At 43.0% G+C, this 24,644-nt stretch overlaps 2 protein-coding genes across 3 annotated transcripts; one reads left to right on the top strand and one right to left on the bottom strand.

The window, feature by feature from the left end:
* Positions 1-2,577: 2,577 nt before the first annotated feature.
* unm_sa1261 (un-named sa1261) lies at positions 2,578-12,663 on the top strand. The gene is made up of 4 exons (XM_028412182.1): positions 2,578-2,866; positions 8,729-8,985; positions 10,502-10,704; positions 10,846-12,663. Exons 2-4 carry the CDS (start codon positions 8,814-8,816, stop codon positions 11,659-11,661), a joined length of 1,191 nt encoding a protein of 396 aa, XP_028267983.1. The 5' UTR covers positions 2,578-2,866; positions 8,729-8,813; the 3' UTR covers positions 11,662-12,663.
* Positions 12,664-18,347: 5,684 nt separating this feature from the next.
* Positions 18,348-24,070, bottom strand: LOC114440519 (transcription factor 20). 2 transcript variants are annotated; one of them, XR_003671148.1, is made up of 7 exons: positions 23,712-24,070; positions 21,176-23,139; positions 20,888-20,981; positions 20,576-20,625; positions 20,343-20,411; positions 19,622-19,720; positions 18,348-18,948 (listed from the first exon to the last, which is right to left on the bottom strand). XR_003671148.1 is itself a non-coding variant. In XM_028412990.1 (6 exons), the coding sequence occupies exons 2-5, from the start codon at positions 23,135-23,137 to the stop codon at positions 20,370-20,372; spliced, it is 2,148 nt and encodes a 715-aa protein (XP_028268791.1). In that variant the 5' UTR covers positions 23,138-23,139; positions 23,712-24,070; the 3' UTR covers positions 19,492-19,720; positions 20,343-20,369. The 2 variants fall into 2 exon arrangements, 1 of the variants encoding a protein (XP_028268791.1); XM_028412990.1 differs by lacking the exon at positions 18,348-18,948 and having other exon boundaries at positions 19,492-19,720.
* Between the last annotated feature and the right edge of the window lie 574 nt (positions 24,071-24,644).

Raw genomic sequence — 24,644 nt, 5'->3', positions numbered from 1 at the left:
GTTATCTGAGGAGAGGCTCTAACAGACAGGCCGGTAAACCGGCTCCCCTGTGTCTGACTCCTGGCGAGATTAAAACCACTGGATGTCAGCCCAGAGGGGTAGGAGGGGGTGTGGGGAGTTCATGTTGCTGCATGGCATTCTGGGACATTGTAACCTTGATTGAAGGAGTCCCAGCTGTTAGTGGATTTTTTTTTATTTTATTTATTTTGTCTGGCGGTAAACAAAGTGGATGTGATGGAGGGGGTGAACGTGAAGCACAAATCCATCTGTGATCTCTAATGCTGCACTTTTGCATGAAGCCATAATCCAGGTCTGTTCCACCTGCTGACAGAGAGTGTGTTTGTCTCTGTGTCATGTAGAACAGCAGGTACACTGACTTCCTCCCAGCCTTGGGATCTCATTATTCCTGCCTGAGGAGAGTTAATCAAACAATGCAGCCACACAAGCAGCTATGTTAATGAGCCAAAAGGCAGCTAATTATCTGCACTTAGACCTCCTGAAGGAAAACTTCCCAATGGCACCTTTAAAGTGACATATTCTGCAGCTGTGAGGGGGGCAGTGTTAGCCACTAACTGTGGATTAGCTGACCTATATAATACTGTTTATATTGTCTGGTTGTGTTCAGTGTTTCATATATGGGGTCTTGAATATATAAAGGCTCCTACTTATAGCTGAGAGATGTGGGATTATGATGCCAACATGAAGGTGACGGCCATATGGGTTCAAATCATGATCAGATTTTTATTAAAAGGTCAAAGGTCAATGCGGCCGCGATTCCTTGAGAGTGAGAAAACTACTAAAGAAAACCCCCGAAAATGGCGTACTATGTCTTTAATGTTTTTTTTAGAAGACATACATCTCTGTGGAGATACTGCCAGATGCCAGAGTAACCTCTCCCTCTCCTCCTCTTCTGGGATTAACCGCCTGATTTAAGGTGTTGTCAGATTGTCAATTTCTTAAAGGAGAACTCCTCCCGGGAGGAGAGGACCACTTTGTCTGACTCAAGCTGAGACGTTCACAAGATGTAATGGCATAATTTAAGGTGTGGGCTTTTGGGATGAAGCTTGCAGGCAGGTACTGTACAGACATGTTCATGGTAGAGTAAACAGCTCTGGAATGTATTCAGCACACTAAAAAAGAAAAAAAAAAATCAATGTGTGTGCCATCACTGATGCTGCTTGTTTCACTCTGTCCCGGCTCTCATGTCGTCCATCTCCCCTGAGACTAATTCCTTTGCCTGCAGAATAGCAATCTGGTGCGGTGACGCAGCTAAAGAGTCAGGATGCTGTGAACTGAAGTCATTCTTTGACTTCATGTTTCTATACAAGCGAGGGATCGCAGGAGAGGACGCCTGCAGAATAATCAACCACTGCAGGTCGATGATGCTGCTCTGCCCTTTATCCTGCACACAAAGATCTCTGCAGCTTTGGAGACGTCTCCGTGTCTCTGGCATTTAAAAGACATCAAACTTTTCCTGCAGTTTTCACCCTAAACCTTTGATCCATTTCAACCTGATTTATTGAAAGAATCATTTTCTAACCTTCCTTTAAACAGAAACTACCTGTGAGAATTTTATTTTTCACATAGATCATGTTCATTCAGGGAATGATTTCTACAACCACAAGCAGGTAAGAAATTAGGATTTATCAGTTAAAAATGGCAATTTGTTGTTAAAATCTAGGTCATAATTCACCCTCTGTATCATTAGCCCACACACACAACCCAGCCAGCATCACAGCCGGAGGCCTTTCACAATAAACTACTGTATAATCCTCCTGATCATTAGGCTTTCCATTGCAGAAATCAATCAATACACCAAACCCCAGTGTCACAGACCCATTACTTTTGGGGAAAAAAAAGGAAAAAAAAGGCACACTTCATTTCTGAATTCCTCTAACCAGGAAGTGCTCTCCAAGTTGTTCTTTCCATGGAAGATAGAAATACAAATCAGCAGCTTTCCTCAGCTCTGAGTGACACTGACACCTTTTCCATTCATTGTGACACATCGATTTAACAGCAGCACGTTTCACCAGTACATGCTGTGCTGTGCTTTCCTTTCATGGTGCATTCATGGACGTGGAGGAAATGTAAGGTTTGAACTGTGTTTACATTTGATGTTCAGTAGTGTAGTTTTTCTCAGCCATAGTCTTCATCTTGATTAAAATTGTGCAGATTTTAAATCTTAATCTTAAATGGGGGAAAAAGAATGCCCAAAGCCTAAAAAAGGCTTCCAAAAATAAGTTGTTAATGAAATATAGGTAACACAAATCTCCAGTTATTTAATTATTAACTGCTATTAATAAAAGAAACTTGCCTGTTTCACTTGTTTTGTTTACTATGTTTTGTATTTGTTTGTTTTGTTCACTGGATCAAACATTATTAAATTAGTCCCCAGTTTAACTACAGTAAAAATCTCAACCTTACGGTGATCATAATAGTTATCTTTATATACCTGAAGTAAGTCTTAGGACTCTTCTACTGGTCAGTGTTATCAGTATTTGAGTAAATTCCTACAGTCCTGAAAGGCATCCTGGTCTCAGAGGAGCGCACCGCCGCTCTGCGCTCTGATTGGCCGTCCGAGGCGGTGGGCGGGTCCGCCGGCAGAGAGCAAAGACAATAGAGAGCGGTTCCAGGGAGAGTCAGCGGTGGACAGACGGTGACAGGCAGCATCGGTGTGGACACAGGACAACCCCGGTCCCTGCTGAGCATCAGCCCGCACCGCGAGGAGGACCCACACACACACACACACACACACACGTACACACACACACACACGAAGCTGCTGGCAAACAGCTGCGACGTTTCCTGTGCCTGGAGGAGCGGAGCGCTGTCTGGATGGACTGACAGCTGCAGCACTCTGTGAAAGGTAAGACCTGCTGTGATCTGCCCCCCCGCACGCTGCTGGCTGTCTCCAGGTGTGTTTTGGACGTTTTCCCGCTGAGCTGCTGATGGCTCACGGTGCGTCCTGTGTGTGTCTGTGCGTTGCTCCTCACTTCAGTTGTGTTTACAAGCCTGCAGGCTATTGTTTAGCTGCACCTATTCAAACTGCGTTTTTTTTAAACTTAGCCCGCCTCTATTTTTTTATTTAATTGTCTTGTACCAAACAATAAGTTAGACATGCAGCATGTGACACATGTGCAGAACAATGGAGCTGCTGTGATGCTATTGTGTTCAATCTGAGATCACTGGGCCAGTGTCTCTGTCACTGGATTTAATCACTGACCACACACTCCACATTTGTAGACCTGATGTCCATTAACGTTCACACACACACACACACACACACCAATGCTTCACATGTGCTGCACGCTGCCAGGGATGTGCTGCATGCTTTGTGTCTGCAGAGCCACTGTTGAGGTCTTTGTGCTGCAGGTCTGTGTGTGAGCCTGTGCACAGTGTGTCTGTGAGCGGTGACGCCAGCCCTCCTCAGAGCTGGGGTCTCAGGAACAAAAACATGCTGATACATCAAATGTGAAATTTGGACATATTAGGGTTAATCAGTCAAGAGAGAAACACAATCATTTTTTGTAAGTGTAGTTCAGCTTCTCATTATACAGGGTTTGACCAGTTTATCCCCTTTAAGGTTTCGATTAATGATTATTTAAGTTATTGAAATATTGAATGAGCTGAAGGTTGCATCTTCAAATTTCATTCCATCAAAAATCCAAATATTCACATGGAAAGGATCTGTCTTAGACACAGTGAAGCAGCAATAATCTGCATATATTTCACTTCTTTTTCACTATTTATGCTTTTGCTGTGTAGTAAACAACAATAACTCTCAGTATTGATAAACTGTAAATCACATTTTTTGAAGGTTAAACAAAAGTTGACCTTTTTTGGATGGAAAAGCAAAAACAATCATCCATATTGAGTATTAGTTATTTTTTTAAGCATAAATGGTTTGTGATGTTACCTTAGTGTTTATGTCTGAAGGTTTTTTGTAGCAGCCTCCTTTTCCTGGTTCTTTCAGCTTTAGCTTTTGTGATATGTTTGCTGCCAGTAATTAGCTGAAGGCTGTGTTTTAAATGGCTAATCAAGCTAAAATCAACTAGCTGATCAATGTGCCAGTTATAGTCATTACAGTATTTTAGATGGTGTAGACTAGATATGTGACCCGGTAACATCTGAAATCAAAGATGTTTTCAAGGTTTTTAGATCAATATCACATTTTTTGTAGATGTGGCCTTTCATTAATTTGAAAAAAATAACAACACTGACTGAGGTTTTATTCTGCAGGCAGGGAAGACGGTCGGAGAACAAGAAAGAAAGTGAGATTAAAGCAGACAAAGGGGGGTAACATTACACATTGTAGTGCAGCAGCACAAATGGCTTGACATTAAAGCAGAGCACCCAGTGATGTGCCGCCGAGTGTGCAGGCACAAAGCCTCAGTGTTCGTCGGCGCTGCAGGCCGAGCCAGTGAAAGCTGGAAGCTTTGATGTGCTCCACAGCTCCATGAGCACTGTGGGAGCTGACGGCTGAGCCCCACCGCGGGGCCGAGCCACAGGCCGCCGCCACACAGTGGAGACATATCCGTGATCTCAGTGGGAGCGTGCAGGCCAATGACTGTAACGGCTGGCATGATGTAGTTTCACTTCTCCAAACATTTCCAGAGGACAGAGCTGCTCACAGGGCAGAAATAATCTCTCTGGTTTTGTTATATGTCTCCGGGCTGAGTCAGAATAACATTTCACACGTTAACATTAGCTCACTGGCTCCGAGTTGAATGGTTAAGAATGACAATGGATGGAGCTGAAAAGCCAACAAAAAGTAGAGGACAGAAGTCAGCACATTTCATGGCTGCGAAGGGAAGCAGGTAAAGATTGGTTTGTTCAGCTTGGGTTCATTTGGTTACGTTAGGAGGGTCCAATGGGAGCCAACATCATCGAGAGTAAAACATCTCCAACCTGCTGGACTCTACCAGAGCTCTGTAGGTGTCCTGACACTTCAGCATCACAGCAGTCTTTGTCACTACTTGAACAATTCCTATTGAGAAATAACATTTCTGATGGTTTGTCTTTCTCACAGTTGCTCAGCTGATGTAACAAAGCAGAGGCAGAGCTGTTCACCAACACTGACTCTGCAGGTAACGATTGCTCTGCTGGCTTGTGATTATGTGCTGCAGTTAGAGAAGGTGTGACTGAATTCAAATCAGCGCATGATGCCTGATGACTGACTGATGACATTTACAACAGCTGGAGCCATTTTTTGTAGTCACATTGAACTATATAGTTAAAAAAAGGAGTGATTCAAATGATTATTTATATTATTGATCTTTTTAATGACGTTTTTCAATTATCTAATTACCTGTAAAATGTCAGGGAGCGGTGTAAACGGGTCCATATCACAGTCCCTCAGAGCTCAAGGTGACATTTGAAGAACGTCTGCTGTAGCAGAACCAACACAAACAGATACTGAATGTAGAGAAAACTGTGTTGAAGCAAAGCAGCAGATTATTGTTTGAGAGGCTTGAAAAAGACTGACTGTCATATTTCATCTTATGTATAAAAACATGAATGAAGAATCAGTTGTTAAAAGCTCTCTGCTGCTTGACTGATTTATTAACCGACTGCTCCAGTGAAGCCGTCGTCCTCAATTTAACACCATGTTTACAAGGATGTTTCCTGCATCATTCAAGCTCCTGTGGATGGTTGTTAAACAACCTGCCGGACTGGCATGACTCAACTCTTCAATCAGTGCCTGCAGCACAGAATACTGTTCTGTTGATGCACCTGCAGGACAAATCTGGATGTACATTGCATTCCTATTAATATAGCTCAGTGAGATTTTGTATTTGCTTACATCCAGTAGTGAGAGACATGATCACTGAAGTCATTGGGATGAATCATCCAACCACGCTGGATGTCTGCAACAAACTTCCCGGCAATCTGTCTAATAGTTGTTGACATGTGGACCGGTGAACATTCATAAAGCAGATGCAGGCTGTCCTCAGTTATTTTATGTTCTGATGCCCAAATCAGCATTTAAGTGTGATTTAACATGATACTAGCTGAAGCGTTGTTTTCCTCTCCCGTGCATTTGTTCAGTAAGTATTTTTCAGTTGGGTGACAGTATTGATTTAGCATTACCAATGATTAATTAGGTGCCGATGGTTTACAAGTCGATGTTGGTCTCAACACAAATGAGGTGGCAGAGGCTGTTTTTCCTGCAGTAAGAGGGAGGCCATTACTCAGCACCTCTGTCACAGCTACTGCCTCGTGTAGTCATAATAACTAATAGGTAATGATCAGAGAGATCAGAGTTCCAGTGTTTAGATTAGAGGATGCAGCGGTCTGAGGTGTGGTGTGTGTGATCTTAGCATGACTTCAAAGGGGCATCAGGAATGTGGTCTGCTTTCTTTAGTCCTGTTAAAATCCATTCAGTGTCATTTTACATGAGCTGGGCTGTAGATTTATGATGTCAACGGTGTGTAAAAATAACAAATGATGCATAAATTAGACTAACCTGGTTGACAGGTTGTAGGGTTGGTGTCAATCAGGCTTAATTGAGCCACGGCACACATTTTTTTTTCATGTAAAAAAATTCCCATTGCAACGTTTTCCCCTTAGAATAGAGGAATTATGCATAATTATAAGTGTGCAATTTAAATTACTGTCCACCTGCCACAGCTCCACGTCCTTGTCTGTATTTGGAGTTTAGGCAGACTGTGATGGTGCCAACATCCATGACGTTTTGTAAATAATTATATACCATGAAACATTTCGCTTAAAAAGAAGGGCAGGAGGCATCACCGCCACTCCTTCAACACCTCAGGGGAGCAGCTATGGCACCGTTACCCTGAGAAGGAGCGTTGGGAGTTGTAATGAACATAGACAGTCCTAATTAGTGCTGGTTGTGACTTCTTTCATCTCCAGGCCCTTTGATATGACAACCAGTGTGAAGCCTTCTGTATGTATACATGTCAAGGTTATTGTTGTTAAGTAAGGTTAAAAATGGAACAAGGTAGCAGAGGATGCGTCCCTCTGCTTCAAATGGGCAAACTGACACTATGATGTTGTCTCTGCAGATGACGTAAATGGCGCTTGAATTTTAATTGAACCATGGCCGTAAATCCAAGTTCTGCAAGTTCTTTCCTGAGCAGGTGCTTTTTCTCTGTTTGCTGCTTCGAAAACACAACGGCTGTCTCATCTACTCTGGGCTTTATTGACCTTGTTGTGGGGATGCTGCTGAGTGGACTGGTGATAGACAGCCAGTTGGCTCCTTTGGGTTCAGCTGACTCCTCATTTTTATCCGCTTGTGGTACTTTAATGTTCGGCACACAGTGTTTGTGTCTACAGTGATTTCCATCATCCAGTTTAATTTTGTGCTTTTGTTTCTGACATTAAAGTGTGTATATCAGTTTATGGACATTGATTAACAATTGCTAACAGTAGTGGTTTTGTTTCCTGCCACTGAAAAGCTGCCCAGCGTCTCCTTGATGCTTTTATTTTGAAGGAGCAGCAGTATGAAATATTTATTTAGCATTAGCAACAACTGAATGTATAGTTGATGGTAAATAGGAGATAATGTTATGTTACAAAGGGACTTCAAACAAACACAAAATTGTTTTTCACAATTGCACACTAATCCTGGAGTAGCAGCCAGGAAAAGTGTGAAATAACTAGTAAAATAAACTATAAGCTATGAGGACTACACTGATGAATAGTTGTGTAATTTGGTCACAATTTAAAAAAAAAATAATGATTTTTATATTGTAATTTTCTATAATTGTTAATTGTGTAATTGTTGTGAGTACAGTCACAGTTTCGCTGTCACAGTGGGGCTTTCTGGTGGAACATACTGTATGTTGTTGTTTGGTTTCATTGTTTTCACACGCTTTACTGGAGTTTTGTGTACACATTTCCTCACCCTGCACGCACTCACGCTGTAGACGGGCGCTCTCGCCAAGCCAGGCAGGCACAGATGGACGTGATGCACAGGATGTGGCTATCATCCCGTCTCCTTCCACACTTTCTCATCCTTGTTAATGAGTGATGGTACAATTCTGCTGCGCCATCAGGGCTGCGAAGTCTCTCTCCAGTCATTCAAGAGATCTGTTCAGCAGACGAGTGTTTGTTCGTCTTCTTTTGGTAGCAGCAGAGGGAGGAAGGTGAGACAGATACGCTGAGAGTGGAAGGCAGCAGGCGCGACAGAGTGGAAACACATCAGATCAGAATTAGACATTCATTAACACAGGAGGATCATTAAATGAGCTGCAAAGTACACGCATCCACAAATAGCAGCACTTTGCTCCTCTCAGATCCAGTTTGACTCAAATCATTTTCTTTATCTGCTTCATCTGTTATCAGCATGCAGTGTCTTGAAGGCAAATAACGGGGGACTCATACACAGTCACGTTTGATTTGCATGTCCTTGGACAAACATGCAGGCAACAGGTTGTTGTGAGGGGGGAAAGTGTGAAGTTTTTATGTGGCTTTTTAGCATTTAATGGTCAATAGACAAACAGGGGGGGAGGGGGAAAGCAGTGGTTTGACACATGGAATCAAATCTGGGCTGCATGCTTTTTTCTGCCTCGGCAGCAACATAATTCAGAGGTTACACAACAGCAATTATTTGGCTTGTACTCAAAACCTTCTGATTTTCCACCTTTGTTGGCTTTCATATACTGCTCTCTGTACAATTGAGGGTGTGTTGGACTGGAGACGTGGGTGGGTCCCGTTCCTTGTTGTTAACCTTTCTTTCCTTCCTGCTCCTCCTGTTCCACAGGAACATCCGTCTCCAGACCGGTCCCCCACCCACCATCCACCCACCCCCCACTATTCTGCCCCAGCCTTTGTCTCTTTGTGCCACGATGAACTCCTCACCCCATGGCTCCCGTGCCTCCATCGACATCCTGGAGGAACTACAACTGATCGCCGCCCAGAACCTTGAAAAACTGGACATCAACAAATACTATGAGGTCGTCCGTGAACTGGGCAAGGGCACTTACGGGAAAGTGGACCTGGTCATTCACAAAATCAGAGGTAATACCAGGAGCACAAGCACAATGTAATTTCATTCTGGTAAATTACCAGATCACTCAAATGCAAAAAGGAAAAAAATGAGCAAATTTGCAGGGTGGCAGTTGCAGTAAATGGGATGTTGTTCTCATTTGTTAACCCACTAATCTGACTGGGACTCATTTTAATGAGGGCTGTAGTTGTTGCTCAGGTGGCGCGTTTTAGTCACGTTCTGAAATCAGAGGCACGCGCTCATTTAATGCAGCTCATGACCCAGACTGCCTAAACTCACCACTTAACTAATAGAGAATCTGTTCAACCTCCTCACATTAAAAGCCAGAACAGTCCCATCTGCTCTGAGCCTCTTTACAGTCTCCTTTTTTAATGGAGCACAAAGTTTCAGCCACAGCATCCGTCTGAAGTGGCTGCAGTCTGTCGCACAGAGATGAATTTTGACCTTTTCCAGCCACTAAAGTGGGCGGCTGAAAGATGGATGAAGAGCCATGTGTACCTGAGCTTCCATTATTTGCTAATATCTGGGACAGCATCGTGTCAGAGCCATGAGAAGAGCGCAGCTTTAATTGTTGTCAAAACTTTACAAAGTGTTATTTTTATCAAATGAATCTAGAGAATTCTTCACATGTAGTAATAATTATCTGGGGGAAAAACAGGCTATATAACCAAAAAAATTTAAGATTAGACGTGACCTTATTTTTTTAATATATATTTATATAGAGGTAGAAATCTTAATTTATCAGGAAAACCACACATTTAGTCACTGGCTCCATACAGTGATAGTTGTCCGCACCTCCGTGGATATACAGCAGGTGCTGATGGAGCCAATCTGACCTTCTTTTATTGGTGCTACTGTGACAAATGTAAAAACTAGAGCTAATATTTGGACTCCCAGTATATAACCCCGCCAAGCCCCTCTTGACCTTTTCTGAGTAGCTGCATGATGTAAAACGCACAAAGCACTTTGCAGAGCTGATCCGGTGCTATTGGATCGTCTCCGCTGACACACTGATTGTTGGTGCAGGGAAATTCTAGGCAGACATGGCAGCTCTCCAGGTTATTGTCTGGGGTTCGGATTAGTCCTGCCCTGCTGCCGCTGAGGGGAGATGAGGCAAGTCATGACAGCTGAATGTGCTCAAGTGCACCCTTTTACATTCATTCTTGTCTTTAGCTTTCTAATCTTATTGTCAGTTGTAACTGAGCTGTCAGTTGTAACTGCAGCCGGGATCCTTTAGAATATACTGCAGAATTATCCCCAACCAGAATATCAGTCCCATTTTGGTCAGCCTGGGAACACACAGTAACTAGTCCAGCACGGGATTTGCAATAGACGATAAATCTCCTGGAAAAAAAAAAAACATCAGGATTTAATTCTGTGTGGAGATTTTAATTATTCATGAAATGGTTTTAATTAAGTTTCTAGCAAGCAATTAGACGGCTGTGAAATAAATCCCCAAACACTTGAATAGGGTGGAAAAAGAAGCAGGATTGGAGGTTATGTAACCCGTCCTGTCCTCGTTCTCAGGCACAAAAATGGCCCTGAAGTTTCTGAGGAAGAAGACCACCAAGCTGAAGAGCTTCCTGAGAGAGTACAGCATCTCGCTCTACCTCTCGCCCTGCCCGTTCATCATCAACATGTACGGCATCGCCTTCGAAACGGACGAGTACTACATCTTTGCTCAGGAGTACGCCCTGGCAGGAGATCTGTTCGACATCATCCCCCCACAGGTGAGAGCCGGCTCACACATATCTCAAGAAGGCCTGGGTTTGTTATTAAAGTTAGGATTCTGGGATATGAGCAGATTTACTCTGAGACTTCCTGATTCTGCTTTGACTTTTTGGTGTTACGTCCCCACTCTCTCTGTTCAGGTCGGACTTCCTGAGACGCTGGCGAAGCGCTGTGTCCACCAGGTGGCCATCGCCCTGGAATACCTGCACTGTAAGAAGCTAGTCCACCGAGACATCAAGCCAGAGAACATCCTGATTTTTGACAAAGAGTGCAGAAAGGTCAAGCTGTCAGACTTTGGCATGACTCGGCGTGCCGGTTCCCCTGTGAAGCGTGTGAGCGGGACAATCCCATACACGGCACCAGAGCTGTGCGACACATCACGCCACGAAGGATTCTGTGTGGACTACAGCACGGACGTGTGGGCGTTCGGAGTGCTGCTGTTCTGCATGCTGACGGGGAACTTCCCCTGGGAGAAGGCCATGCCCAATGACACCTTCTACGAAGAGTTTGTCCGCTGGCAGCGGCGCCGGACGAGCACGGTGCCATCACAGTGGCGCCGCTTCACAGATGATGCTCTACGAATGTTTCGTAGGCTCCTCTCCATCGAGCAGGAGCGCCGCTGCTCTGTTAAAGAAGTCTTCAACTACTTCAACCTGTGCTGGATGTTGGACACGGAGAACGGGAATGGCAGCAGCGCTGGGTTACCGAGCAGCGCGCCTCCTCTGGACATGAGCTCATCCTCGTCTGAAGAGGACGTATTAGTGGACAGACTGAAGCAGCAGAGCCTGTCGCCTGCCTGTGTGGTGGCGAAAGGGGGCGTCATGATGGACACGCACTACTCCTCCATGTCCACCAACAGCTCGCCGTCCTCCACCGGCAGCTACGAGCGGGTCAACAGAGACAACAACGAAAGAGGACGCATCCTGGTGGCCACGCCCATCGAAATCTGCGTGTAGAAATGGCCGCTCTGCTTTGAGGCTAACTGCTCACGCTGGTGAGCGCTGACGAGGAAGGTTTCTCCGAGTTTAGGAGGAGAAAAAACGAGGAAGCAAGAGGGGAAGAATAGCGACCTGTGCTTAGAATCAGGAAATGATGGACAAACGTTGTAGCTTCTGATTGACTCATTTCTGATGAAGACAAACCCTGAGGAAATGACTACCTGAGACAATCACACGCTGTAGCCTCCTGTATGTGGTCTATACTTCTGTTACTGAATTAGTACATTAACTCAACGGATAACCTGCGAAGATGAAAATCTGAGGCGAGGAAACAAAAATAACCCACAAGCAATATGTTCAAACAAATAATCTGTGAAGAGACGTCGGCTTTGTGCATATAGAGACTGTGCGTTTTAACTGTAGCGTTCCATTTCATCTTCGGTAGATTTGTTGTTGTTGTAAAGTGTGATATTATTTGGGATTAAATTATTTATTTATGTCACGTGTATTTATGATTTTGTTTTAATAAGAGGCAGAACAGATCTGAGGTCTGTTTTTTTTCCTGTAGGAAAAAGGGTTTGTAGAAGCAGGCTACAGTTTTCTTTAACTACTCACCGTTGCTGTTGTTGTTGTTGTTGTTGTGATCTCATTCGTTTTTCCAACCTATGATTTCCTCTTCTTGTACAGTAACCAGTCCTCCTATTAAACTGCAGTGTAACTGGGACCATTACTGAACACTGCTGCAACCCGGTTGCAGCACATTGTGAACATTTTGTAACAATGTGAGGTAATAAATGAAGAATTTCTGAAAAATGAATTGCCAGATTGTCGTAGTATGTAATAATTGACAAGTTAGAGGAAAAAGCATACATCTTTGCATGGTTTAGAACACATGAGTAGCTACCCAATAAAAACAGTCAGATACTGATGGGGATACTGACCCTACAGATTTCTTTTTCATTTTTTATTTATTAAAATGAAAATGTGACAAGGTGGATGAATGTAGAAAATTCTTTAGGATTTGGGCATTAAAGTGCTTCAGACGTCACCTTTTTTTATTGCATGAAGTAACATTACTGTGGTGGAAATTTGTTGAAATAAAAACCATGAAGTTAAAAAATGAAGTGCCTTTTTTGTTACTCCAATTCAATTTAGTTTTATTTATATAGTGTCTTTTACAATCAAAATAGTCTTAAGGCTCTTGACAAAGACCCAGAGTCTGAACCCACTTTTGAGCATACAGTGGCGAGGGAGAAACATGAAGAAACCTTGAGCAGGACCCGGCTCATCAATATGTGAATAACAACACTCTGGACCAAGTCTACAGCAACGTGAAGGACCCATACAAGGCTGTGCCCCGCCCCCACTTTGGACAATCTGACCATATCTCTGTGTGCCTCCATCCAGCCTACAGACGGCTTCAGGACTGCTTTAATGCTACAAACTGGGATGTGTTTAAAACTGCTGCTTGGAGGGAGGAGGGAGGGAGTGGACTGTTCAGGAATAAGCATCAGCTGTCACTAGCTACATCAGCATATGCGTTGATAACATTGTCCCCAAGTGCTGCAAAGTATTTCCTAATCAGAAACCCTGGATGAACTGAGAGGTACGTTCCATGCTGCATGCACGCTCCACTGCATTCACCTCTGGTGATGCTGAAGCTTACAAAAAGGCCAGATATGACCTGCGTAGATCCATCAGGGAAGCCAAGAGGCGGTACAGACTGAAGCTGGAGGGATACTACAACAACTCAGACTCCCGGAGCATGTGGCAGGGCCTACGGCACATCACAGACTTCCAACAGAGGAGCAGCATGGTCACACACAGCCACAGAACACTACCAGATGAGCTGAATGAGTTCTACACTCGCTTCAATACAAACCAACATCAAGGGATTCTCACATTCGCCACTCACTGTGACTTTGAGGTGTGCAGGGCTCTGAGGAGGACAACATCCCCAGCCTGAGGTTTTTACAGATATTTTCAATGTGTCCCTCTCCCAGTCACCTTTTGACCCCCCTGCAATTCATATATACTCACAACCGTTCAGCCATCCGCACAGCTCTCCCACACCTTGAAAACAAAGACACCTATGTTTGAATGTTTATAGATGACAGCTCAGTGTTTAACACTGTCATCCCAAGCACACTGGCTGAAAAGCTCTTCACCCTTAGACTGACATCCCCCCCTTCTGCCATTGGGTCCAAGACTTCCTCACAGACAGACCCCACACCCTCTCACCTATGACTACGTCCCCTCCCAAAGTAACACATCCATCATCACCTTCGCTGACGGCACAACCGTCATCGGGCTGATCACTGGTGGAGAGCCTACAGGGAAAAAAGGTGGCTCAGCTCAGCTGGTGTCCTGGTGCCAGGAAAATAATCTGTCCTTAAACTCAGAGAAGACTAAGGAGATGATTATTGACCTGAGGAATATGAGAGACCAACACGTCCCACTTTACATCAACGAGACCCATGTAGAGAGGGTGAAGACCTTCAAACTGGTCAGCACCTACATCAGTGAGGATCTCACCTGGACTCACAACACGTTGGCTGATCATCAAGAGGGCTCAACAGAGACTCTTCTTCCTCAGGAAGCTGAGGACATTTGAAATATCCTCCTCCTTATCAGAACTTTCTACAGATGCACAGTGGAGAGCATCAAACTCCATCACAGTCTGGTATGGGAACTGCAGCATTCAGCACAGGAAGGCTCTCCAGCATGTCATTAAAATGGCACAATTCATCTGTGGATCAGCCTTCCCACCTCTACAGGACATCTACAATGCCCTGGTCACAAAGAGATAACATTATCAAGGACCGCACTCACCTACAGCACACACTGTTCACACTCCTGTAGTCTGGCAGACGCTTCAGGAGTGTGAAAGCACGGACAACCAGACTAAACAGCAGTTTCCATCCACAGGCCAGCCGGCTGCTGAACCGCTGACTGAACTTTGGACACTTATATCATCATTGCCACGCGACAATATAAAACTTGCACATTCGTTTGCATATTCCTGCACATACCTCTTTGATAGTAATGCATTACTAATGCACATTAAATTTTAAAAAACACTTTACCCTCTGTACATAGTATCTGCCATTTTGTTTTTGTTTTTCTTATTTTATTTATTCTTTCTTTTTTCTCATTTGTTTTTATCTTAACTCTCTGTTGTGTTCTCTACTCGTGTCAAGGGAACTCGCAAAGTAAGAATATGTGGATAAAACACCAGATTATTGCCATTTGTTATCATCGCACTTTGCAAATCTTCCATTCGATCAACTCAAACAGAACAACAACCCTACAACAAAAACAGGCTGAATATATTTTCAGCATTAAATCAACTTTACTGTATGTCGGTCACATAATTATGCTCCAATAAACTCACAGCGCCCCACAAAGCTGTAAAAGCACTGAAGCATGTTTTAAGCTTGGCTGTAATGAGCAGCGTCTGCCTCCAAAACCTTGCTGGAAGCTGGATTACATAACACTCCTACCCAGGAAGGCCTGAATCTGATTTCATATCCATACATCAAAAGCAGCTATAGGCGAAAATCCTGAACTGAAACAGACCGATAGAAAAAAAAAAAAACAGGAGCCGAGTCTTTTCAGTGTCAGTCCAATAAAAGTCAACTCAATCTGCCCGGATATAAAGGAGGAGGAAAAGAAAACAGCTGAGCCTGAGAGCAAATCATCACCCTGCATGTTCAGCATAGTAATTACAGGCGAGCCCTGCGCTCACTGATCTCAGCACTGTTACATATTCACAACAACAAGTTGTTTCTCTCATTAAACAGACAAAGTAAATAACAGATGTTGGTCACTGTGCGCTCTTAGACATTTACAACAGCTAATATATATTTCCCAATCTGATTATAACCTTTAAAGTTCCATATGAACGGCTGTGGAAAGTCACAGTTCTGATCACCTCCAGTTTTATTATTGCTAATGGTGCCACATCAAATCAAGTGATGTCTGTTGACAACACAGGCAATCTGTTTAGTGAGCCGCAGGTGCACATTTTGAATGATAATGTATCCTCCAGTCCTTACAGAACCTTACAGGGAGCGTGTGAGGCTCTAAATATGGCAGCAAAGACAGACCAATGTAAATTTATCTTAAAACTGGCCTTTTCTCCCCCATCTACATGTATCAAATGCCTCTGCATGATCCTTCTGCACTGCATGTTGTGGTGTATTTTTTACATCAAACACGATTTTAAATGGATGTTTTTCACATGTGTGACTCGTGTGGGTTGCAGCTGCAGCAGTGTTTTTTTTTGTCCCGAGCCACCTGCATTAGCAGCAGATCTGTGCTGCAGTGATAGCGATGAGGACTGAGATCGGAAGGAGCCTGTCAGTCCTAAAAGCAGAGATAAGCCTGCAGCCGTGAGTGAAGCGTGGCGTATTCTGAGGCAGGAGGTGACTGTGAAGATTGAACATTAGAGAGAGAGAGATAAGGGGAAATGAAATGAGAGGAGGAGCACAATAAAACAGGGGAAGAAAGGCAATAGAAAAGAGGGTTTCAGGTGCAGCTGCAGGGGTAAACACTGGAAAGAGGTGACGTCATGCGGCTGAGACGTCTGAGAACACAGTCACAACCCTGATAGCAGATTTTACAGGATGAGTCTGGTTCATTTTAACCTGAACTAATCACATTACAGCAGGAGCTGCAATACCCATCCAGAAGAGAAGGTGGCAGCAACAACAACTACTGAAATCAAAACAGACCACAGTGTCAGGAGGACTCGAACCTCGGACTCCTGAGTGAAAATCCACTGTCCCTATTCAAGCAGGTGACATAGGGTGATATGTGAAAATATAATGTTATGCAATATGTCCATGTCCTCTACAAAAACCCTGAGGCTGAAAAACACAGCTAAACATCAGCATTTTAAAATACGTTATTAGCATTTAGCCCAGAGAGCCGCCATTATGAATTCACAGTCTCGCTTGGAAATGTCACGACTAATTCTGTGTGGTGACTCAGCAAATAGCATGAATAATATATGGCCAGCTGATCAAGATAAATCCTCATGAAGCAGACCCTCAAATGTGTAACAACTGCACTGAACACTTCCCTTTCAGCTGCTGTAACCTTCCTCACCAAAACGCTGCAGAAGAAGACGCCGTCTGCAGCAGCATCGATGTGCTGACACCGGCTGCCAGGCTTTTTTTTATAGCAAGTGGGAGCAGCAGGTCTATTTTAAGTTCAACAAGGTGGCTCATGGAGGTGAGGAGCGACATCCACATGCTGCCGCAGGTCAACACAGCAGCCTCATAATGATGCGTCGGAGCAAAGCTATGAAATGCTCTCAGATATAGACAGTGTCATGTGCTGGAATGACTATTTTCACACTGAGGTGGGGTTGTGAGTCAAAGGCAGAGCTCAGTGTGAAAGGTTCAGATAATAACTGCTCTGCATTGGAAATGCAGCAGCACACTGCCCACATGTTCAGCTGTTTGGCTCCCATAAAAAAACAAAAACAGGATGTATATTTAACCACATTAGTACCAGCAACAGTCACAGCCTCTGCTTTTTTTTCCTGGTGAACAGATGCGATAAGGCCAAAAACACTTACACACTTAGTTAAAATTGTGATGAGATTACAGATTACAGTGCCAAATGACAGCGTACATCATTATAGAACAATCTGTGTGGAAAGTATAGGGTTTTAAGAACAACTGGACACTTGGATACTGTTTGTACAATGAGCTACAATGTGGATCCAGGGTCTAAAGATGTGACTGTATGAGTGAATAAAATAATAACTGAGCGTGGTAAATAATGATCGCTGGTGTCAAATCAAGTTGTGAATCCTGTCTGTATTGTTCTGTATCTACAAAAAGACATCAGAGCAAAGACAAGTACTGTCGAACTGTCAGAATTTAGGCATTGACTTGGTACTAAAGTGTCAACTCTCATGACACCCTACAGCACAGCATGTCTTGATTGTTCTCAGGGTGTAGGCGGTTCATATTCAAGGTTCAAAAAAAGGCCTCAGAGGATGAAGCACACAATGAAATCCTCTCACAAAAAGCTCAAGACGCAGGTAGTGCTGTGGAACAATCCACAATGCAACATTCACTGCTGAAAGGAGCAGAGGATTCATCTATTATGCTAAATAATACCAAAATAAACAATGAGAATTCTCACATGCCCGATTGCAAAGCTGGATCTACCACTCGTGTCATCACCTCTTTAATGTGTAAACTTACATTGAAATGACACCAAACATCCGTCCAATTACTTTTGGCAACTTGCCACTGTCTGTTAAAACTAAACTTTAGAATGAACGGCAGTTTTTAGTGTCTTCGTTTATTGAGGATAAACGATCAAGTGGCACTAAAATCACAAAGGATTAGAGATAAATGTTTTCACAAAAGTAATTTTGCTTTTTCATTGAAAGGCAGGCAGATATTTTTACTCGTTTAGCAGCAGAAAGTTTTAGAATAAATCCCTTCAGATGGTTGGTGCGTTGCCAAACACGCACGCTATCTTCCTCACAGCAGAAAAACATTGTGTTCCTGTGTAGGAGATGTAACCGATGTGCATCTCAATCTCTGCACACAGAACATTTACAAGAGCATTAGGAGAGCTGTGTAAACACAAACAAAGATGATTTTCTGTTTTCTTGTCTTTTATTACAAAACATTAATAATCTTTATATTCCTTAAAATAACAGAAAGTGCAGGCATGAAACCATTTTTTAAACAATTCAGTCCAGTAACAACTTGCTTGTGTAAACCCAAACACAGGACGCACAGTTAAGAGCTGCATCAGGTAAATCCAGCTCAATCGAGACATAAAGTTAAAATACATAAAGGGTCAATTCACTCAAATCACAACGATCAATTTACAGCAGGGCTGTTTATCTTGTCAACTGTATACAGGGATTGGTAGCAGATGATCTGTGTGAAGAACTAGAAGCCTACGACAGGAAGGCTGGAACGGCCGAACACATAAGAACCACACTAAACACTGTGCAAAAACATGTAAAGACACTTTTAAATCAAATTAAACCTGTGAATATATGATTATTATTATTCAGAAGACAAATACAATGTCCTGTTGTGACCATCAGCCTCTACATTCAAAAATTATTTCATGTTTCCAGGAATATCAGTTAAAATCTTAATATTCTTTGAGTCGATTGCTTTGTGATTTGGTTGAACTGATCCTTTAAGTTTACACACTCAGATATCTGTCAATAATGTTACATACACTAAACACTGATATCTTTCTTCCCTCTATCTTCTCTCAAGTTTCCACATCCTGTAAGCAGAGAAGCTTCCAAACCTGACACCAGGAATGAAAATTAATACACTCCAATAATGTGAATGTACAGTTTGTGGTCTCAGTTAGCGAGGATGAGATGTTCTTTGAGATTTAGTGTTTTTTTTTTTTTTTTTTAATGTAAATCTTAGCTTAGTGCAGCTTTATATTAAATTAAAATAATTTTATTAGAAAAGGAAGAACAGACATAAATAACAGCCGATATAGTAAAATTGTACTATAAAGTGCACTGTAGCGAACGTCGACCGTGCATGCAGCTCGAGGAAAATAAATTATGTGATGACTGATGCACAAACAGGAATAGAAAAGTAGTACAAAAACAGTAGAAAAGTGCCCTCGTATAAAGTTAATATAGACTATACAACAGATCAATAAAGCTTATTTCAACTCTAATGTTCAAATAATAATATGTCTGGCTAGTCAGGAATAAAACACACGTACGCACACACACACACACACCATCTCTGCTCAGCCCAACCAGCATGACCCACAACAGAGTGTGTATATATATATATATATATATATATATATATATATATATATATATATATATATATATATATATATATATATATATATATATATATATATATATATATATATATATATATATATATATATTCAAACTAAAGTGGCCCCTGGTTTGATCTGCCTGTAGTGACGAGTGGACTCTTACCAAAAGGTTTTCCTTCTGACACATTAAGTAGTGTTACAAAAACAGCTGAGGCGAAGTCGGGCAGCTCTCGTCGCACCCTGAGGAGATCTGGGGACCGTTCTGGAACAAACAATACAAACACAGGAGGAGCACGTAAACCTGGAGCTCTGGACAGAAACAAATTTCACTCTTAGGCTGCTCACATTCCTGCTGTGTACCAACATCACTGTTCACACGCTGGCTTAGTGTGTGTCAGGATGATACTAAACTCGTTTCTGCCCCCACATGGTTATGTGAGGAACTACAGCGCATCTTACACACACAGTTGGTGAACATTAGGCGCTTATCAGCAAGCATGTTGTTGACCTTATGCATCGATGGAGGTTATTATGATAAAAATATATTAAAGGGTAATTTAAAATATTTTTTAAAATAATCTGACATCAGCTTTTGTAATGCTGACACCTGTAGCTAAAAACGAAACTTCTGGAAATGGGAGGTGTTAATGAGCTCTACTGATTCGATGCATACATGTTGTAGCTGTATGTAGCTGAGCATACACTCCCTGAAAGGAAGTGTATGTTGTTTTTTTTAAGGAAAAGATGCAAAAGGTAAAGTAGTGACCTCAACAGCTAGGTATGTCACAGTAGCAACTATTAGCATTTTAAACATTAGTATCTGCATCTTTCTGTTTGCTTCTGTTAGCATGTGTTTATTTAGAATACAGATCAACAGTACAAACCTGCAGTGCCCCCACACTTCTTCTGTGTCATCTCTTCTGCTGTCTGGCTGCACTTGTGAACAGTTTGTTCTGTAGGATACAAACACACACATCAGCCAGAAATCACTTGACAGTAGTGTGTGTTGTGATGATGATCAGCACACACAGAAAATGAGTATGGCAGTACAGGCCGTACAGCTCCTCACAGCTCATACTGTACTCTTACACAACAGACTTAGTTGTTTTTTTTTTACCTTGTGCTCTGGACATCTCATGGAAAAGTTCTCTTCGTTCAGGACACAGTCTGAAAAACACACAAATGAGCTTTGATATATCATCATTCCCAAGACACACAGATTCCCTTTTTGTCATGTTGAGTGACAGCAGCAAAAAACAGTATCATCATCATCATGAGGTCTGTCGCTTTAAGCATCATTTTTTTAAAGCCAGAGTTAAAACAGGTCACCAAAGATTTTAGGTCACAGCAGTTTAAAAATAAAAGCAGGACACAAACTAATCAAGAAAACAGATTTATACGATCCCAAAAACTCTATGTGATGCTGTACCTGACTGACTGGCACATCTGTAGTGATAATTTCTGGTGCAGCCCTTCTGGAAACAACCCATTATTGCACCTGTTTGTTGGCAGGTTGAACAAATCTGAAAAACACAATCAGTCAATCAATCAGTCTGTTTCTTCTTTATTAGGGACAGCAGTAAAATCCAATGCAGCAGTTCTTCCATACAGCTGGCTTGTTTGAAGCCTAGAACGTGCAAGATACTCACATTATCCATGTGATCATAATGTAGTTGCCCAGCTGTTATTTTGATTTGAGTGCTGGCTGTTCACTTACTGTTTCCTGAGCGAGCCAGGAGGCCTCCTCCAACCCGTACAGCTTTCCCCTGACTAGGAAGACACCAGCGGACCAGATGCCGCAGTCCTCGTGGATCCAGCACTCATCCAGATGAAGAGGCACCTTTTGTGATGAGTGGTTGTTGTCTTCCAGCAAACTTTTGGCAGCACTGCAGTTGTGATTTGAGAGGTTTACTGAACAGCTATTAGAAGAGAGTCCATGTAAATCCTCCTTCTGCACAGTCCTACAGTTCTGAGTGTCCACAGGTGGGCCTGCGGGGTAATATGGGCCATGGAGGTCCCCGAGGCCCATGACGTTGGCTGTCTGGCCACACAGACAGCACAGCAGCGTGGACTCACACCTGCTGTCCGAGCTGAGCCGACCTAGCTGGAAACAGGATGTGTTGGGAACGAACCCAGACAGGGACCTGGTGGCTGTCTGCTGCTGTCCTCTTTTGCAGTCCCGGACTGTTGCCTCCTCCTCTTGATAGTTGACCACAGTGCACATCCTCTGCTCTATGTGAACAAACGGGCAGAAACCGCCCGATTTCTTGTCTTTCTTTTCCTCATTAGTGTTTGCATATTTAAGCTTTATCTCTGGCTCTCTGGGAGAAAACAGAGTAGAGGGCCCCGTCTGAGGGCGTCTTTTTCTCCTTTGTCTTTTGAGAGTTCTTTTGTTTTTTGTTGTGGGTTTGGAGGCTGAGGCCTTTTGCTGCTGGTGCTGCTTCTGCATCTGCTGCTGCTGTAGGATTTTAGAGCTTTGCTTCTTTTCCCTGGTTTGCCTTTTTAAGCTTTTAGTTGTAGAAACAGTTGGGGGCTTCTTTCGTTTGTTATTGATGGTACTTGCATATGGCGCTTTGCAAGGAGGCGGGTCTATCTGCTCTCTCTTTGGAGACATCCTGTCAGCACGGATGTCCACGTCTGACTCCTCTGAATTGCTGCTTGCCCTTTGTGACAGATTTGGCGGCGAAACAGATTCGTCTGTGCTAGACAATCTCACTGCGTACTCCATCAAGTCATCAGACTCACAGCTTTCATTATATATACCCACTGCATCATTTTTGACTTGTCTCCTCAGACTGTGGCGAGACACGTTGCAGGCGTACTGAGGCATTTCAGAGAGCGATTTTCTAATTCTGGTACTGCGTCGAACTTGTCTTGGGGGAGGTTTCCTACTCTCACTCCGAGGTGGGGTTTTGTCACCAAGGTGGCTTTTTTTCTTCTCATTAGTGACTGACACTTCAATTACATCACTGTCGTCACTTGAAATATCTACTGCAGATTCAGCAGGGTTGCTGTAAACAGCACTGAGGTCTGACAGGAGGACTACAGGCCTGGTGTGGTGCACAGGAATGTCCACTGAGCTGTCTGAGGAGTCTTCTGAGCATGAGCTATCAGGACTGGGCGAGCTCAGGGGCTGAGGTAGGTGATAGCAACCTCTCCCTTCATCCAGGGAGGACACGGCCGGGGACAGGGGCTCCACAATGTGCCTCACACTGTCCTGGATGAAAGTACTGCATATTAGCGGTTCTTTCGCTGAGGAAACAAGGAATATTACATCAGAGCCGCTGTCACTCTCCTCTCCACCACTGCTCTCTGGGACAGCGCCACCACTTTGGTCAGGCCGGTAAAAACCTGGATGCCACAGATTGCCGTGAACTCTGTCATGGTACAGATCCAGTCCCGGAGCAAGAGGTGAATTCATATAGCTCCCCAAAGACTCTGGGCTCTGCTCCATGTCCCTGCAGTGGACTGGTGCACCCGGAGCTGTAGAGAGAGAGTTGTAGGAGGACGAGGCTCTCGATCTGTAAGAAGAGGTAATGTCTGTGCTGCAGCTCGGTGGACGTCTGTGGTACCACTCAGGTTTCTTTGCCAGGTCCATGGCTTCTGCGTGGCTCCGGGTCAGGGGGTTGTAGCTCTTTGACAGGTCCATAGCCATGAGAGGTGGATCCTGAGAGGACATCACTGTAAAACACAAACAACAGCATTCCAGTTAAGGCACACCAGTCATCCTCAAGCAGACCCTAACATCACATTTCTAGCAGCCTGTGTTTTTGTTTACAGAAAATTTTTAAGATGGTTATAAAGCCTGAATATTTTACTTGATCAGCACATTTCTCTGTGGCTTACAGGAAAAACAACACAAAACAAAAATATGTTAGGATAAAACTAAGAATCAGGTTATGCTGATTTATATAAAATTAATATTATTGTATTGAAACTGTGTAAATCTGAGTAGCTGTAATATTAGAAAATGGATTTAACATTTTAATCGGAACACACTTGAATCTTGAAATAAACCTGAAATTCATCGTTTATGGGTTAAAAATGATGATAAGAAAACATGTTTGTAAAAGATTACTATCAAATGACCTATTTTCAAAACATATTTTTCGTCGATGAACTAACTGACAAGTTGATGCAGATGTGCTTCTAACAGGTAGGCCCGTTAATTAACCCATCCATGAGTAATGTAAAAGGCGATGTGAGCTTTCTGCAAGAGATTTATTGCAGTGATTACAAGTTGGCGGTCTTACCCCTCAGGTGGCTTCGGTTTAGACGGACCTAACCGGTCCTGAACGTCAGGGATTAGGATGACACCTTGCCTGGAGCAGCTCGGATAGCGGGGTTAGCTAACACGCCTCTCCAGGCCCATCATCAGGACTGAATGTAAACAAAAGCAGTGGTAGCCCGCGTTCATGCTAACTGGCTAGCTAGCTAACGTTAGCACGCTAAGCTACTGCTAAACCCAGAGGACACTCGACGCGACAGCGCTGTATAAACATTTTTGTCAAGTAAATCCAGCAGGTATTCTCGAACTCCTGGCTACTGTTGGTATTTTAAAGTTGTCATCATGGACACCTTCTTCCTGCTGAGTCAAGTCTCATCGAAGAAATCTGAACGACACCGGAAGAGAAGCATTCGCCTTCAAAATAAAAGCTCTGAAAAGCTAAGCGTCGGTTCACAGGTTGTTTCCCGAGACTCAAAGGTGTCCCCCACAGTCCACTGAAATAATAACATTCAAAATTGAAAAAAAAAAAAAAACATAAACAACATATTAAAATAGCCTGTTCTTGGTTTTGGGGGAGGCTGATTAATGGTTAAAATTGTGATGCATAGGCTTAAATTATATATATATCATTATGTATGTTGTATGTTACTTTTATCTAGGTACATTCACTCTTCTTTCGAAATTGCCTGATTATTTCTTGCTGCATCTTCACAGATCATCAAAAATTTGGAAACCACAGCTGAGAATTTTTATCTTTTATGAATCTTATCTGTATTACTTTTATACATTTACAAAGGTCAGTTGCATTATAGAGGACACCAACACAACCATTTAATGTGTCAATTCCATTTAATAAAACACTCAATTATGGTAACAACACTGCAGTGTTAATAAATGTATAAATATAAATTAAAGTGTAGCATTATGTGCCAGATCAATTCAATTCAGTTAACAAAGG

Source organism: Parambassis ranga, chromosome 8 (assembly GCF_900634625.1).
Source record: "Parambassis ranga chromosome 8, fParRan2.1, whole genome shotgun sequence".
Taxonomy (NCBI): domain Eukaryota; kingdom Metazoa; phylum Chordata; class Actinopteri; family Ambassidae; genus Parambassis; species Parambassis ranga.
This window is presented reverse-complemented; position numbering and strand designations above follow the sequence as displayed.

Bases quoted from the DNA above. Each gene is read 5' to 3' on its own strand.
- unm_sa1261 (XM_028412182.1), top strand. From the start codon at position 8,814: ATGAACTCCTCACCCCATGGCTCCCGTGCCTCCATCGACATCCTGGAG. The intron at 8,986-10,501 runs GTAATACCAGGA...CCTCGTTCTCAG, and splicing joins GGTCATTCACAAAATCAGAG to GCACAAAAATGGCCCTGAAG. The intron at 10,705-10,845 runs GTGAGAGCCGGC...CTCTCTGTTCAG, and splicing joins TCGACATCATCCCCCCACAG to GTCGGACTTCCTGAGACGCT.
- LOC114440519 (XM_028412990.1), bottom strand. From the start codon at position 23,137: ATGTCCTCTCAGGATCCACCTCTCATGGCTATGGACCTGTCAAAGAGC. The intron at 20,626-20,887 runs GTACAGCATCAC...TGTGTTTTTCAG, and splicing joins CAGATGTGCCAGTCAGTCAG to ACTGTGTCCTGAACGAAGAG. The intron at 20,412-20,575 runs GTAAAAAAAAAA...TGTATCCTACAG, and splicing joins TGAGATGTCCAGAGCACAAG to AACAAACTGTTCACAAGTGC.